Source organism: Antedon mediterranea, chromosome 4 (genome assembly GCF_964355755.1).
Source record: "Antedon mediterranea chromosome 4, ecAntMedi1.1, whole genome shotgun sequence".
NCBI classification, from domain to species: Eukaryota; Metazoa; Echinodermata; class Crinoidea; order Comatulida; family Antedonidae; genus Antedon; species Antedon mediterranea.
This window is the reverse complement of record NC_092673.1, coordinates 34,745,225-34,764,044: the sequence shown is the minus strand read 5'-3', so window position 1 is coordinate 34,764,044 and position 18,820 is coordinate 34,745,225. Positions and strand designations below refer to the sequence as shown.

Here is an 18,820-nt window from a genome sequence, read left to right as displayed (position 1 = left end):
AGGTTTATTTCAAGGAAATGCAATAAATCAGGATTAGTAGTATTAACTGAAGGTGGATTAATTTATTCTTTATAAACCTGGATTAAGGAAAGATAATCCACTTTTTATATCTTTACCTTGATGTACAAAAGATATTTTCTCAATGAATGAACTAAATAGTGTCCAGTTCATGTTTTTATTCTTTTTAAAATTTTAATTATATTGTATAATTAACTTAAGGATGTCTGCCACCGATAGAAAAAACAAATAAAGTTATCATTACCGTGTCTTTATGCTATAAACTTATATACTTCCGTAATAAAAACTGATGTTTTAAGTCAATTGTCCTGTTCCTGATTCTCACTCTTCCCGGATTTAAAATGAATACTGTATTAGTAATATTGACCACACGTTCTGCTGTCATCAGGTATACATTAAAGGTATCAATTCATCATTATGAAGTATGTATGAAATATATTCATATGTCAGGTCAGGTATGTCATAATATACATGGAGAGTGAAATTGTATAGTAATATTCACAATATGGTAGTGATATGACATCATTGTGTTCATATATGGGCACATCACATTTGTTTTCACATAAAATTTGATAGTGTAGACAGAGCTTTAAAGATGTAATTATTTTCCACTGAAAAATAATTTTTTTCTTAATATGACATTTAATGTCACAATTCATTTTGACCAAAAAATTGTATTAGAAAAGAATTACCAAAAAGAAAATGTCATATGAAGGCAAAAGACCATGGGTTTTTGGTTAATTTATATTACTTTTTTATAAATGAAATCATTATTTTTATTCATTTTTTTACGGAAATGAATATCTTTAATAAAACTGCCAAAATGGTACATTCAAAGTCTGATAGTGTTCTTAATTTGTCATGTTTTTGGGGAAAATACATATTTAATATTATAGTGTGTAGACATAAGTTGTGGTATGAGGGCAGCACTAACTTACAATCAGTGCTCTATCTACACCGTCAATCCTCATTTCCTGTTTCACTTTCTGATTCTAAAAATTAACGTCACACGTCACGTTACGGAGGTATACAATTAGAATTACCTCCATGACAAAACTAACCACACAAACCTTCATGTCACCATTAACAGAATTTGAGATAGAATAACTTTAAAACTGATTTGATTACACATAAAAATTATTCATGTAAATATATCATTTTTGAAAGCCTGTTTTATCAAAATCTATTATCATGGAGTAAAGAAATATTGGACTATTAGGCGAAATGAAGGGCTACTAAAGCTCTGTCTACACTATCAAACTAATTTGACAAAAAAAGTGTGATGTGCCCAAATATGGTGGTGATATGCCCAAATATGGTAGTCATATGACATCATTATGTGCATATATGGGTACATCACATAAAGTTTGATAGTGTAGACAGAGAGCCTAAGAAACCAATGTCTTTTGCAATGATTTTTATTTTAACATGAACATATTACTGTACACAGACTGGATGTATGTATTTTGTTTGTAATTAATTGTTTACAGAGATAAAATGTTGAAAATAATTCAATAAAATTCAATAACAGAATCGTATGATGAGGCCCGTCGACTCATGGGTGCTGTCCGATTTGAATCCAGATAAGATGAGTCGTCTTGTGATGGCATTGGCCGTAGTTTTTAGGTCGTCGGGAGAACATTAAACATGTTTAATCTTCGTCGGGCCTCGTCAAACAATGCAATATGAGTTGGCCTTGACAGATGATGATGTACTACAGATAATGATGATGTATTTTTCAATCCACAACACAAATTGACAAACAACCGAAAATAAAACAAGTTTCAATCTTATTTAAAGACTAGATTTTGTGTTAATCAACGAGATAGAAAAGTCACATTGAGAAGCTTACAAATGACAATACAACTATTATCTATACTCACAGAATTTAAAATGAAAACTAATGAAAATGGACAACAGTTGGTAATTCTATGTTAATCTGATTTCTTGTAACATAAATATACAAATTAGATAACATTTATTAAGGAGATTATTTTACCAACATCGAAAAATATATCAACTTAAAGAGCATAGTGGTTTGAAATGCCTAAGGAAAAGTGTATAACTTTGAAAAGTCATACATGAATCACATATTTACATTCTTTTTTAATATATTTTGGTTAAATTTAATACAAATTATACGTTCTTTTAATTAAATTGTGATTACATATTTGAATAGATTGAAAACTGTATTATTTCAAGAACAATGTACTGTCCTTTATTATACACTGAAACAAGATTGAATTATTTCCTCAAAAATGATAACTACAATTAAATAATATAAAATATATGCGGTATGTACTCTTACTTTAATGTTTAGCCAATTGTTAACACAGCAACAATGTTTTGTGATTCTTGACACATTGTCTGTGGTGCTTGTGTCTTTACTCATCAAATTAGGGAATTCCCCATGTATTCTTAAGGCCAACTCAGACAGCTCGACTCATCGGTGTCAGAGGCAAATCCTGACAAGGCGAGATGTCTTGAAATAGCGTCAGGCTTAGTTTTTAGGTCGTCGGGAGAACTTTGAATATGTTTAATTTCCTCCCGACAAGCCTTGTCGACGTTGTCTGAGTAGGAAGGCCTTTAGATGTGCTGCAGTTCAAACAAGTTGGCGTGCAAACGAACCAAAAAAATAAAGGCCATTAACATGAAACATGAGAGCACAGTATGGTACAGTGAAATAATAAATATAATGATCAACTTTAATTAGTGTATATAGTAAAACATGCTGTGAGAATCTATTCTATTATGCAACACGCAGATAATAAAGATTTGTAAATAATAGATTTATAACATAATACAGTAACAAAATGCTATTTTTATGAATAGTTGCAAGGTTTCCTAACATCAGTCCAAAATATTCCGTTAAGGCCAATTTACATACACAGACAAGCGGTAATTGTAAGCGATAAATGGAAAACAAAATGTAGAATCTATGTAATTTCTTATGACCATTTACACAAAACACGGAGCGGAAGAGCGTTAAAAGATACAGATTCTCTGTAGGACAGCTACGCAGTTTTCCGCTTACCGTTACTGCTCGTCTGTGTAAATGGGCCCTTTAGGGTGAAGTGCTTACATGGGAGAGTATGGTATATCAAGGGTGCAACATTTGATATACTTTATTTAATTGAAAATTTGAAAATGTCAAGGCTATAAAGAGACAGAAAAGAGAAAAAAATAAACACAATTTGCACTTAAAATTATATTAAAAAAAAGAATACAATGCCCAAGATAAAAAAGAACTACACAAGTTTCTTGGCTTCAAAGAAGCTCTTGAGATGTCTCATTTGCCAGAAGCCGGTAATGAGCAAAATACCCGTCTGTCCAAGGGACCACCATAGTACACGTTGGTTGGTGCTTTCACTGGTTTGTCGGAATCTCTCTTCACGATACTAAAATAAAAAACGAGCAATTTTTAAAATTAATTTTTCTCAAGTAAAGAATACTTCTGACGTTTTACACTCAACAGGCGCAGTAATTTAGTGAGTGACTTCGTATGGACGTATCAAATGGTCGATTGCAGCCACCATCTTATTGTTTCCTCTCCATGAATAACTTTTAGAACTGCTATAACATTCAGCCCTCTAATTAAAGCTCATTGGAACAAACTTACAGTTATCAGAAAATGATGGTAGCCCTCCTTTGGTTTTTCAAACAGGCTTTCAAGCACTTTTCTTACATAAACTAAATACAACATTAGACTTACTCTCTGATAATTCTGTTCTTTCTGAACTTGTTCAACCTGATCTAAAAGCTGGCGTATTCTTAGTTGTAACTCTGTCATCTTATCTTTTTCTTGAATTTGATTGTAATCGTTAGCATGTTCTCCTACCTCAATTTCAAGGTGTATCCTCTGCAAATAACAATCAAACAAATAGCATTGTAAGTATACAAAACAACTTGTGCTCTTTCAATCGGTGTTTCAATGTTTGTTTTTTTATTATTGTAGTTGTAGAGCATGGATGTAATTGGCCTGGTCAGAGACACCAACCTTAAGAGCCTTGAGCCCAGTCTAAAACTTATAAAAGGCCTTGCATCCACCCTATTAACTCTAGAAAACACTGGGTACTTGAAAGTAATGTTTATATAACATTTTTTTAGGTGAATTTTTGATTGGGACAATATATTTTTAAATGGAAAGTCTAATTCTTCAAAATGTTTTAAAACATTTAAAGTTTTCAAATGTGTTATAATGTTAATATTATTATTTTGTTAATGTATACCTTTGCTTGTACTTGTACATAATTGATACATTTAATTTTTATTGGCATGTAATTAGCAATAGATTCAATGATATTTTTTAAGGATTTGTACCATTTGTTAGGATTGAGATCTTACCATTTTTCCACTGTTGAACATACCCCATTTGGTAGAATTAGAGTATAAACATATTAAGTGCTCTCCTGGTGTGTGAGATGTAAAAGTAAAACGTCCTTTGTCGCTATACACCTTAGATAATAAGACCTTGTCGTCAGGATCTTTGACCTCTACATGCATGCCAATACCAGGACTTGATGGTAGGAAGTCATTGATATTCTTATCATATAATTGGGTCTTGTAATTTCCTGTAATATAGACAATGAAGTAATTGTTAAATTGTTTGCATGAACTTGAGTAACCCCTATCTAATTATAATAACCGGGATATTACAATTAAACCACAACAAAATATTTGGTCACAATTTCCAGTCGACATGAACAAAGGATTAGAAATGGGATAGCATCATATCTTGTGCAACAAACAGACGAACAGAGGTCCTGATCAGAAGTACAACAAGGTGGTAGTGGGTACAGTATACTTTACTGTATGATACAATGTCGTTTACTACTGTACTACTACTTTTTGAGTTAAAGAACATTTAGAGGGTCATAGTTTGGTTGGATAGGACTTTTATTAGGTTTATTATTCATTTTTTTTAGAATATAGGCCTAGGCCTAAGAAGTTAAATATACTGTTAGCATGTGTACTTATTTTCACATAAATAAGTATAACCCCTCCTACAATAGAAACCATCTCATTCACTTATCAATCAGAATCATATTCATACATCATACTTCTTTCTGCAAGTTTGCCCCTATAGTAGACAAGATAATATATAGAAACACGTCGAGGGACACACAAGCTTCGGCTTTATAAGTCTCAACATCAAGTAAAATCAAGTAAAAAAAATCATACTGTATTTATGTATGTATCAAACAAATATCATCATCAACATCATCATATCATACTGGACTGCCCGTAATCAGAAACTAGTTTAAAGATTAAATTAATCATCAATCTGAAGGCCGGCATAGGCCTAGGGCCTAGATAGTTGTGAGATTTATAAACAAAAATGCATCAACTTGTTGTTCAATTGAGAAGCTAGGCCTAGGTTGATGACGTAGCACTTGTTATGCAGCTTCCTGTAGCTCCTTCTGCCTGGTTTAACAACACTCACCCCGTTATACGTGGGCATATCGTACAGGCTTAGCCAACATACGTACCGATTACCATAGTTTCATCTGGAATTTCTTCAATAAAACATTTCTTTTCTGTTTCGCTTATATGAAAATATAAACCAGATATAGGTGAAATTACCAAAACGGTAACTAATATGCATTCTATAACTCCTTTCATGATTAAAACGTTGATTTTCACAACCAATATGCTTCCTATTTCTCGCACATTGGAATAAAAATGGTACCCAGAAAATCGGAACACCGCCACCTATCTGTAACTATTAAAAAACCGTGTTGTAAAATTTACAGCCCAATTTTGCGATGCAAAATATTGCTTATAAAATCAGAATGAACCTGTTTATTGATCCTGAAATTTCTAATAAAGTTTATTAAATCAAACAAAATAAATAAATAGCATTAATATTAAGTTCAATATGAAAACTATAACAAAACACCGTTTTTGTGTAAAAATAAAATCCAATGTGTTAAGACCACTCAACTTTATACGTGGCCATGTATATGTTTTGCCACGTCACTGATCTCTGATCCAATCGATTTTCGAATCATGAGATCGCATCACAAATAATAAATAAAATAGATGATTATCCTGTATTTAGCAATATAGGATAAGAAGAAATAAATTACATCAATTTAATTAACTTATGATAAGTATCGAATTGGCAAGTAAAACTTTCGACAAAAATCATTAAAAATATTTTCTTACCCCACGATGGCATTGAAACACACGAAAATCTACAACTCCTTCTCAAACTTTTGTAGCCTACATTTCTTAGTTCTTAATGTTTCTCAGTTTATTTTATGTTTTTGTTTACTATATAAGTTAATTGTCATGACAACATACTTTTTAAATATTTTTAAATTTGTTTTTCTGTTTAATTGTATTTACTACCTTATATCTAGGCTTTGCACATCTCTCATTGAGACGTGCCTCTCATATAAAAGAGATATAATAAATAAGTTCAGTTAAGACGGTTGAATTAAAATCAAAATATGTTTATTATCGCGGCCTGAAATAAATTGTTATGAAGTTATTAACTCAATTTAGGCCTACTAATTAATTTAAATACAACTCGGATCGACTTAAACTTAATTGCATTATTATTAGCGATGATTTACATTTATTATCATACGAGTAATTTTCTGATCAGGGGCCACCAAGTAGACCGAAGGTGGATAACCAGATCATAGAGGTATAAAATTAACCTGAACAGATGGTTTAATTGAAATTTCAACAATTAACAGACCTCTTGCCCTGTGAGATGGTTTTATTCAATCAATTCATCAATTCCATTTCTTGTAAGTCATCAAACAAAACAAAACCTACTATATTCCAGTGGAAGTTCTATCAAACTTTATTTCACAACAAATAATCACATATCTGGGCATTCCGGGCATATCTACAATATTTGGGCACATCACACTTTTTGACAAAAGTGCGAGGCGCTACCTAAACATAGTTTTTTCCATGGTAGACCACAGGAATTAGCAGTCACAGCAGGAGCCGCATCCGTGTTTTGCATGTAGACAAGCAACGCCTTCTTTTTATATCGGGACCCGCCTCTTAATGCCCTGGGTGAAATGAGCCTAGTATATTTTGTTTTTACAGTTACATTGATCGCATTATGTTGTGTGAAATATATAATCGGATCAGACTGACGAATCGATCGAGTAGCCTCATAATTCTTAAAATGTATACAGTGGCCTACAGTATTGTCATGTTGTGAAACTTTTGCGCGTTTAAGGTTAACATGGCTATACATCAAATACAAATAAAATGAATTTAATACATAGTATTCTTCTACAAGTAGATATTACAAAGATGGTTCCTTTAGGAAAATTCCAAAGGTCATACAATGAGGCTCCCATGATCATCGATCGATACTAGTATGAGTCTCTTGGCACGTTAACGAAAGAATAATAATGAGACTGACTTAACGTTCTTAATCGGATTTTGTTTCTATTATTCAAACATCAAATTACAAAAACTAAATTGATTATTTTCTGTAATGTATGTAACCTTAAAAGCAGGGAAGAGTTAAATTACATGGAAAACTCACGAGCCGTTGAGGCGTGTTAATGCAATTAAATCGCTATTGTTCTCTATTGTTTTATGAATAAACTAACTTCCCCTTTGGTCCCATACGCGCGGCACCGCCAATTACTGAATATGCTGCCACCAACGTGTAGATTGGCATTAGACTTGTTACCAGTCGTTTTTTTTCAGAAATCCTTTTTGGTTTTTTAAAATAAAATAAGTGGTTTAACACTTAACGACTGATTTGAGACTATTTTGCACACGTTACACAAGCGTTTCCATTTTTTAAAATGTGTATTTTCACAAAGAAACACGCTTTTTAGGTGGATTTTCGGTAAGTATGCAATGGCCTTTTACGAAATGTATCGTCTTTTATATCAGCATTTAGAGACATATGCCTAAAATTGCCTAATGTCTAGCTCAGATATGTGAAACCAATAACATCTATATATATTGTGGTCCCGTTTTTATTTGCGACCAATTCCGACCAAATACCAAAAATAAAAGATTTCTGAACCACCTTTACTCAGTTTCGGCGGCGAGATGCTGGTAAGCTCCGCCCACATGCTATTCCAGATAGACGCTGTTGCTAGGCCTATCGGCCACCTATTGCTATTCTGTCAGGCAACCTGTTTTAGTTTTTCAATTGTTAAATAAGTCAAAAATACCAGGCTAACATAAAATGAAAGTTCTAGACCTAGGCCCCTAATTAAAACAAACTTCTAGTAGAGTAGGTTTACCTAGCTAGCTAGGGCTAGGCTAGCTAAAATAAGCTAGGCCTTCCTCTCTTCATCCAAGTGCAATTCATCGCAATGGTACCCAAGATGCTGCCTACAGAAGGTATTGGTTTCTGAATTTTGTTATTTGAATACTGTATATAATAATGTTTCCTTTTTTTCATCCACAGTTTCTTCATTTGTTGACATGGCCAAGATATTCCTTTCACAGAAGAAGCCTGATAGTACAAGACGGATTGTGTACTTTTTCCGTGAGAAAAACAACCAGGATGCTCTAGAATAGAAAACTATTTCAGTATAGAAAGGAGTTGCCTTGGGAGATGGGAAAATCTGACAGTCATAACTTATTAGTTATTTTAAATTGATACTTGTTTTGTAAATCTGTTGATTCAGCCATTTGAAGCAGATAAAGAATGTCACGGAACAAAATATATTTCAGTACTTACGAAGAATCTCTTTTTTTACTCTGGTATTGATAAACATTATGACATCATGTAACAATTTTAATAAAAAATTGTTTTGTAAATAAAGTATATTCTAAATTGTATGTTGGTTTGACTAAAAACAAAACACATAATTTGATGAATACATACTTTGAAATATACCTTTATTGACATGATTATACAGTACTGATTTTTATACAAAATAAATTTACAACTCCAACCTTAAACTTTTTTTGTCTTTTGCTTTTATTTTATTATTTGTTAAGTTACACCAGTGTGTGATAATAATACTCTGTTTGATATTGGAATTACACATTCCCTTTAGCGACAAAAACCTCTCCATTTCTAAATCTAAGTTTCTAAAAAACAAATTAATACACATCATCTTTTATGTGAAAAGCACCCCCTCCCCCTTGAACGTCACTTCAACCAGTCATTGGTGTAGTCTATAGGAAAGAATTAGTTTCTTCTATACTTTTGACCTCCCAGCACAATACAGTTCACATAAAATCATAATCTGTCCACTCATTATCGAACACATCAATTATCTCTAAAAGCTCCATGGCCTCACCAACATCCATTTCACTTGTATTTATTGTTATTATACTATAGTATTCACACAATGATCCTAAAAAAATAAGAAATATGTTTTATTAATTTGGATCTCTTAATTTTTATTATGTAAAACTGATAATAATACAATGCAGAATTATTTTCAGGCAGGGAAGAACTCTGGGCCTGGCCCTAGACCTAGGTAGGCTACCGGTACATGCAACTGGCGCGCACAGGAGATACTTTTAATGGCCGAGTAGCCTACAAATACACTCTTATTGTTAAAACAGGATCAGGCTAACTTAGTTTGGTAAGCATATCAATTCGAAATAGGCCTAGGTAGCTAGCCAGAAGAGAAGATTGTAGGCCGCGCGCCTAGCCTAGTAGTAGTTGAGTAGGGCCTATTTTAGGCTAAATAAAGTAACTAGGCTAGCCTACTAGGGCCAGCCTAGCTAGGAGTGCCAATTACATTCTTACTAGCTAGGGCCTAGGCCTACTAGCCCTAGATTGAAGTAGGACCTGGTGTAGCAAGTAGGCCTAGCCTATTACATATACTTGAAATGTGCGTACGGAAATTTTCTAAAAACGGAAAATACAAATTGGACGACTACGTCGCGATATATATCGAAAAAGTTTAATGCGTCAGGTTACCAAGGGGGGCGGTTCGACGAAGACGTCATCAGTAGTGTGTTGTTGCATGCGGTCACCGACCGGAAAACAATCGCTTCTGGGCATGCGCAAAGCAATTACTTCGTCTTGAGCGAACATCCGTTGATTATGTAATCGAATCGGCGGTGCCGCGCGTTGTAACGTTTGATGTAAGGTCCGTGAGTTTTCCATGTAATTTAACTCTTCCCTGCTTAAAAGCATCTTCGCGCCTTTTGGGGATAAATTGAGCGCGCATTTTTAATTGTATGTCCATACCTATAAACTTAATATACATTGCACCTTTGCAACGTTAGTATAGAAAATTATCAAGGAACGGAAAGAGGCGTCGAAACGGGCGTCGAAAGAATGTAGCTTTAATGTGTCTCAAAATGACGCACAGTATCAATCCCATTTTCAATTCCTGAATACTAAATTAAAAATTGGCAATATATAGTCCTAGACGTATCCAACCTAAAACATTTTACCACTTAAAGTGAAAGACCATAGGCCTACAAGTCCTACTAATTAAAAGTTCCTAGATATTTCTATTGGGAGTGCAATATAATATAGGCCTGCAATATAATATAGGCGTGCAATATAACATAGGCGTGCAATATAATATAGGCGTAACTACCCCTTTCAAAACGAAAATACAATTTTGTTGTTAAGTACAATACTGTATCACAAAATGCGCTCGCAATGTACTGTACTATAAAGTAACACAGAACGTCTTTATCCGCCACGAAACTTATACCTACTATACAATTTTATTTTATGATCAATTTGATAAATTAGCAAATATTTATTAAATAAAAATGATATAGACCAAAAATAACGTATATAACAGAACAGTTTTAACTGAATAAAAATGAATTAAGGCGTGAAAACTGTTCAGAATAATAAGCCCAAAATAATTCTAATACGAATATAAAACGAAAAGAAACTGCAACACGCCCAGTGATATGCTAGAATAAACAATATATTTTTCACTGTTATACAACTTAATAACAAGGTATTTTCTTTCCTTTATTCACGCGTCAATGTTTTGACCTGATCAAGTTTGGTTCACAATAGGACGCAAACGTATCACAAGTAATTTGACCAATCATAATCGATGGATCATCCAAACGGTCGCTTTTGATTGGTCAACCCACTTGCGTTGCACGTACTCCCTTACGTTGTCTCCAAGTGGGATCCAAGTTTTAATTGTTTAACTGACGTAAATACACAATTTGAACTTCTGCCCACAAATAGTTTGCATATTTGACACTCCCATTATGAGTTTATAAAAATCTATATAAATATTGAAATATTTCAGTTAAATATTTTTTCTGTAAATAAATACAATAAAACATTTCACTAAGTGATATAATAATAAAATCATTTAATATTAAATTAATGAGTTTTCCTTAACATTATATTTCAATATAATAATCTGCTTACCATATGAAATCTTATGTCAAATATTTAAATTTATAAAATTATTTTATATATACAATATAGGGAACTATACTACGAGCAATTAATGTTACAACATTCGTAACTATGAATATTTAAAAAAAAATATTTGTGAATAAAAGGAGAAAAGAAAAACATTTCTTTACCTAAATATTAATTTGCAATTGGGAATTCACATAACCGTGTTTTTTTTTTGGTTTATGGAAAGAAAAAAAAATGTGAAAAAAATCATTCACATTACAAGTATGTAAACGAAAACCTTTTTAGGACTACTAGACCCCAATTTCTGTAGTACAAAAAGTAAGCAGAAAAAAGGGGCAGCATGGTGTTGAGCAAAAATAGATTTACCAACAAAAAATAATTTAGTGGTAAGTTAAGTATACTCCAAATATACTTAAAATGCTAAAACATCATAGCTTACAGTGGGCATATCATGACTTAATTGAAAGGGACACACACCTTACAATGATGCCCCTTTAACTAGCCCACAGCTTTTCAATGGTTCGTCTCTTACCCAGTTGTGTGTACCTCCCCAAAATGTGAAACATCCTACATTAGAACCCCTCTTTTGGGTCACCAATATTCAAGGAAAACCCTATTTAGGGGACATTATCATTTGGGGCATCATTATGTTTAAATATCATACAAATATTAAAGAGGAATTCTACTTTATGCAATTTAGACAAGCAACTAATAAAGTTTCTAGAGCAACACTTCCAGTAACTCTTTTTTGAAATGTTACGAAGGACACAGATTAAAAGTAGCGGATGTACAAAAAAATAAAAATTAATTTAGAAATTGAGTAGTCCATTATGGTGCAACCATTTCTGACATAGAAAATGGAACAGCATAAAGAAAAAAAGCATTTATGAATTGATATAATTCTAACTCCGTAAAGCTTCTAATCTTGCTTGCATTTCATCTAAATCTTCTGCTTCATCTTCGCTTTCAACGCCTCCAACAGCGCCCTCTGGCTCGGGTAGTGAATCGTTTACAGCTCCAGGTGCTTCTCCTAATTTACCTGAAGTGGAAAAAAGCAAAATTTATAAAAAAAACTACATGCATTTTAATTTGATGATTTTAAAATCACAACACTCTTCTTTCTTTAACACTACAGGAAACATACAAGGGACTCCCCTATTAGTAATTAAGGGGACACTTTTTTTATGATAACAGTACGACTCCTTCTTTTGAACACCTTATTCAGAGGACAACCCTATCCAGGGGATTCTATTCAGAAGGCATTCCTAGTAAGATTATGAATGAGGTGTCCCCGTAGGTTATACCGTATTCAATAATCCATTGATTTCTTTCTTTGTTCTCATTCATTTTACTTTTCATTCACCTATCTGTATCAATCATTCACTAACCTGCTGTAATTTCAAATAGAACTTTGTCGACCTCCTCTTGTGCAGCATCCTCCAGTTCATCCTGATCTTCTAAACTTTCAAAAGTGTCTTCTATCATCTCTTCAATAATTCCAGCCTAAAATCACAAAACATAAAGACAAATTCCTTCCAATGTTTAATTATATTAAAGCTACGTTCATACCAAGTCCAAATTCTGGTCTGGTGGCCAATTAAAATATCATGAAAAATGGGTGTAATGATAATAGGAATGGATCTGTTCACACCCAGGCAATCTAACAACTTTGAAAATGAGTCGAGCATTTAGGCGGCGGAGACTTATCGTTTCGAAACTAGAGGTAAACATTTGATCTTGTAAAGCTCATTCTCCTGTTGTTAGATTGCCTTGTTCACACAAAGTCACTTAAAATTCCATACAAAATGTATGTGTGTGGACCACAAAAAAGTTTTCTCCATCCAGCCTCAGTGCGAACACACCTCAATACAAGTAAAACTTTTCTCCAAATGTTTATTTTTTTTGGAAAGCTTCTTCTTTTCTTCTCACAGATTTATTTACTGTGTGAACAAGCAAAACATTATTACTATACCTTCATCATCTCTTTTGACATCTCTGTCATGACACCCTGGATTTCACCTATTTTACAAAGTGACTGCATAGATTTCATAACTTCAGCACTTTTCTCTAATGCACCAGACATCCGCACCATAGCTGTAAATAAACAAACAACGCTGTGTTATTTAAAATCAAAATATATATATTAAGATGTAAAGGAATTAATTATTAGTGAATGTATTCATTATTCTTTAACTGATATGTTTTTTTCATCCTGTATACTGTAAATACGTTTTTAAATAAATAACTAGTCAATCATAGCCTTTTTAGTCGCGTGGACGCGACTCTATAGTTCACTATGTCGGTCGGTCTGTCGGTCAGTCCGGTATCACTATGCGTTTTATCGCTTTTCTGTACTTTTTTAACTGTTTTGATGTACAGACAATTAGTCGCGTGGGTGGACGCGACTCTATAGTTCACTATGTCGGTCGGTCTGTCTTTACTTTGTAATATTTATTTTAGATTATAAAAGGATCTCAATGGAAATAAGCTCTTTTTGGGCTTTCCTGGAAAATCTGTTATAAATGGCTTTATTTGTAATATCAGTCAATTATGTTAACACTTTGTATGTATTTTTTATGATGGTGTTCCTTCTTTTCTCTGTTTACAAGAGAAATATTGTTTAACACTATTAAAGGTAGGTTTGTGGTACATCATATGATTCCACTATTAAAGGTAGGTTTGTGGTACATCATATGATTCCACTATTAAAGGTAGGTTTGTGGTACATCATATGATTCCACTATTAAAGGTAGGTTTGTGGTACATCATATGATTCCACTATTAAAGGTAGGTTTGTGGTACATCATATGATTCCACTATTAAAGGTAGGTTTGTGGTACATCATATGATTCCACTATTAAAGGTAGGTTTGTGGTACATCATATGATTCCACTATTAAAGGTAGGTTTGTGGCACATCATATGATTCCACTATTAAAGGTAGGTTTGTGGTACATCATATGATTCCACTATTAAAGGTAGGTTTGTGGTACATCATATGATTCCACTATTAAAGGTAGGTTTGTGGCACATCATATGATTCCACTATTAAAGGTAGGTTTGTGGTACATCATATATGATTCCACTATTAAAGGTAGGTTTGTGGTACATCATATGATTCCACTATTAAAGGTAGGTTTGTGGTACATCATATGATTCCAAAAGGAAATAAAGTGTGGTTGAGAATGTCTGGATTCTCGGTTGTTTTGCTACATTCATCTCCTGGAGAAACAGGCACACAAATATATACACAAGATATTCTATTTAAAAATAAACAATTTGGGAGTGGTGAGTTGTAATTTTGTTAAGAAAAAGCCAGACAGCATTTGAACGCATGACCTAGGGATATCCGAAGTCAAGCATCTTAACGACCAAATTGTATAAAGAAAACAAAATCACATTTTACTAAGATAAACTTTGCCTTGAAGTTACGTATAGTCTAAGTTACGTATAGTCTAAGTTACGTATAGTCTAAGTTACGTATAGTCTAAGTTACGTATAGTCTAAGTTACGTATAGTCTAAGTTACGTATAGTCTAAGTTACGTATAGTCTAAGTTACGTATAGTCTAAGTTACGTATAGTCTAAGTTACGTATAGTCTAAGTTACGTATAGTCTAAGTTACGTATAGTCTAAGTTACGTATAGTCTAAGTTACGTATAGTCTAAGTTACGTATAGTCTAAGTTACGTATAGTCTAACGCCCGTATTCTTAAACCGGACTTTAGTCGTAGTTCGAGCTAAAACTAAAAAAATGACGTCATTTTAATTCATAAACCGAACTTCAACTAAATCACCGACTAAATCAGGCCAACCTCGACTAAATCGAGACGGATTTTGATCGATTTTTTTAGTCCTGGAGGGGGCAGACTAAATGGTCGACTAAATGGTTTTTAAACGATGTTTATAAAAAACGTAACAGTCATTGAGTTGTTATATTGGCCAGATATTGAAGAATGAAATATCTATATTTATATTAGCTTAATTAAATATACATTGGTATAAATTATAATAATGAAAATCATCTTTATTTACAACTGTATACAAATTACATTATTTTCTTCGCGCAAGTCCGACTTGAGCTACGTCACGCCATAGCGACAATGGGAGATGCGGCAATTCACCACGCGATGGAATGTTTAGGGGGCCTAGCGCTTTCTTGTCACGCTATGAAGTGCGTGGTTCGTGGCGATCATACTTTGTTGGGGTCCTAGAAAATATAAAAGTTACCGTACCGCCATGGTTCCTAAATATATTTTTAAGATTTTATTTGTTGTTAATCAAATATACTTCACTGTTAAATTAATACTGATATTGTTCTAATAATTAACGATTAAAATTATTTTTCATGTATATAGTCCTGATGCGTAAAAAGTGTTGTAAGAAATGGAAAGTGATATCAATGCGCAAAATTTCGTCTGCTCCTCAAATACTCTCTTGTCATTGGCCAATGTATAGCCTTTGTTACCCAGACGTGTGCAACTCGACTAAAAGCTCGACTTCATTAAGTCGAACTGCAAACTTCGACTACTTCGTTTTTTAATCGAATTTGAAGTAATAGCTCGAACTACGACTTTTCCAAGTCGAACTTCGAACTACGACTAAAGTCCGGTTTAAGAATACGGGCGTAAGTTACGTATAGTCTAAGTTACGTATAGTCTAAGTTACGTATAGTCTAAGTTACGTATAGTCTAACGCCCGTATTCTTAAACCGGACTTTAGTCGTAGTTCGAGCTAAAACTAAAAAAATGACGTCATTTTAATTCATAAACCGAACTTCAACTAAATCACCGACTAAATCAGGCCAACCTCGACTAAATCGAGACGGATTTTGATCGATTTTTTTAGTCCTGGAGGGGGCAGACTAAATGGTCGACTAAATGGTTTTTAAACGATGTTTATAAAAAACGTAACAGTCATTGAGTTGTTATATTGGCCAGATATTGAAGAATGAAATATCTATATTTATATTAGCTTAATTAAATATACATTGGTATAAATTATAATAATGAAAATCATCTTTATTTACAACTGTATACAAATTACATTATTTTCTTCGCGCAAGTCCGACTTGAGCTACGTCACGCCATAGCGACAATGGGAGATGCGGCAATTCACCACGCGATGGAATGTTTAGGGGGCCTAGCGCTTTCTTGTCACGCTATGAAGTGCGTGGTTCGTGGCGATCATACTTTGTTGGGGTCCTAGAAAATATAAAAGTTACCGTACCGCCATGGTTCCTAAATATATTTTTAAGATTTTATTTGTTGTTAATCAAATATACTTCACTGTTAAATTAATACTGATATTGTTCTAATAATTAACGATTAAAATTATTTTTCATGTATATAGTCCTGATGCGTAAAAAGTGTTGTAAGAAATGGAAAGTGATATCAATGCGCAAAATTTCGTCTGCTCCTCAAATACTCTCTTGTCATTGGCCAATGTATAGCCTTTGTTACCCAGACGTGTGCAACTCGACTAAAAGCTCGACTTCATTAAGTCGAACTGCAAACTTCGACTACTTCGTTTTTGAATCGAATTTGAAGTAATAGTTCGAACTACGACTTTTCCAAGTCGAACTTCGAACTACGACTAAAGTCCGGTTTAAGAATACGGGCGTAAGTTACGTATAGTCTAAGTTACGTATAGTCTAAGTTACGTATAGTCTAAGTTACGTATAGTCTAAGTTACGTATAGTCTAAGTTACGTATAGTCTAAGTTACGTATAGTCTAAGTTACGTATAGTCTAATAGAATTTTGACAGTATAACTAAAGATACAGCACCCTGTACTTTCTATCAGTACATTGAATAATCCCAACGTCACTATGAAGACTGGGTCTACGACATCTACAAATTTAGCTCACCTAGCTGATTTTTCATCTGCATGTCGACTGAATTCAGTTGTGCTTTTGAGGTGTGTAAACGTGTCACTGCTTTCTTAGAGCCGACTATTTCTTTAGCTAAAACCGTACATACATCTTTGTGTCCCTTCTTTGCAGCATCTTTTAATGATCGTTTGACCTTCTCTTCTTCTCTTTTTATTGCTTAAAATATAACATAACAAAAATATTTAAACATTTTTAATTTTACTAGATTTTATTATCATGTGACAGTCACAATCAATAAATATAAATAAAATGTTGGTAAACTTCAACATTATTATTATCTAAATTATATAGTTGGACTAGCACAATGTTTGGAGGAAAATATCATTTATTTATTTTTTTAGGGTTAAGTTTTGAGGGTATATGTAGATATATTTGCATTTAAAAAATGTTGTGGCCACTGTTGGCACTGTAAAGGATCGCCAAGAACGTGACAGTGCATACTGTTCATTTTGATCGCCGTAAGTACTTTCCAAAAGAAATCCCTCTCTAGGCAATGGTGAGAAAAAAACAATTGGTAAGAAAAGTTGGTTTATGGCAGCCGGAATGATCAGACAGCAATGATCCATAACATACCCATTATCTGCCTATCAAGGACCCTCTGCTGTTTTCGTAACGATGACGACCATTGTCTCACCTTAATAAATGAAAAGAAGATTGAATAAAAATAGGTCCACCAATCAGCTGAAAATAATGCAAGCCGGCCTAACTTAACATTAACAACGTTTTAAAGAAATTTGTAAATTGTAGCACAAAATAAAAAATAATTTTAAAATTTTAGTTTTACTTTAGGCACCAGTCATTTCTATTCATCTTCATATCTTAATTTAATTAATATTTAATAAATAAATAAAAATGCATTTAGGCCTAGGCCTATATTATGATTATAAAATAGGCTAGCTAGGCTATATTATTAAATATTACGCTATTACATTAAACAAAATAATACAAAACTCATACGTGGTCCAAGACTACAAATGACTATGACTACATACCCTAGGCATAGCTAGTAGTGTAGAGTACTCCTAGTAGTACTAGGCCTAGGCCTAGTAGGGCGAAGATGAGCAGGGAAGTCAGTCAGGGAAACGACGATATTTCCCCAAACGAGGCCTGCTAGTATGCCTATCTAGCCTAGGCCTAGGATAAACATTAGCCTAACTAAACCTATGTATAACCTTTGATAATATTTACGGCATGAATATTTTACTTGTTCTTTTGGATCCTTCTGGGGTGTCTTTCCAAAAAGACCCATAGCTTAAAAAACGGTTCCTTTTACGAAAAATCACACCGAAAACAACCAGAGCAGCGATGACACACAACAACACAACTTGATGACTAATCGCGTTAACAATGCATCATAATAATTAAAAACGCGTTTACCATTGTCAAAAACAACCAGACAACACTGCGGGGTCAGCGGTTCTTCGAAATTACCAGAGCCATTATTATATGGCTCTGGAAATTACAGTAAACATGCGCCCTCAATGTGCTTTTCATATAAAAATTTACAGTACTGTATACAGTTAATGGTTGATTAGGCTTGACATATTTTTTTCAAATTTATTTATTATTTGTAAGATTTTGGTTTAGACAAAT

The 18,820-nt window shown here is 33.4% G+C and overlaps 2 protein-coding genes across 3 annotated transcripts; both read right to left on the bottom strand.

The window, feature by feature from the left end:
- Positions 1–1,808: 1,808 nt before the first annotated feature.
- Positions 1,809–5,682, bottom strand: LOC140047411 (transmembrane emp24 domain-containing protein eca-like). The gene is made up of 4 exons (XM_072092430.1): positions 5,508–5,682; positions 4,363–4,589; positions 3,731–3,877; positions 1,809–3,416 (listed from the first exon to the last, which is right to left on the bottom strand). Exons 1-4 carry the CDS (start codon positions 5,638–5,640, stop codon positions 3,267–3,269), a joined length of 657 nt encoding a protein of 218 aa, XP_071948531.1. The 5' UTR covers positions 5,641–5,682; the 3' UTR covers positions 1,809–3,266.
- A 3,328-nt stretch (positions 5,683–9,010) lies between these two features.
- On the bottom strand, positions 9,011–18,576 carry LOC140047410 (charged multivesicular body protein 3-like). Of its 2 annotated transcripts, none has more exons than XM_072092428.1 (6): positions 18,432–18,576; positions 17,801–17,861; positions 17,204–17,383; positions 13,311–13,432; positions 12,727–12,841; positions 9,011–12,377 (listed from the first exon to the last, which is right to left on the bottom strand). In XM_072092428.1, exons 1-6 carry the CDS (start codon positions 18,474–18,476, stop codon positions 12,241–12,243), a joined length of 660 nt encoding a protein of 219 aa, XP_071948529.1. In that variant the 5' UTR covers positions 18,477–18,576; the 3' UTR covers positions 9,011–12,240. The 2 variants fall into 2 exon arrangements, with proteins under 2 accessions (XP_071948529.1, XP_071948530.1); XM_072092429.1 differs by having other exon boundaries at positions 18,416–18,540.
- Between the last annotated feature and the right edge of the window lie 244 nt (positions 18,577–18,820).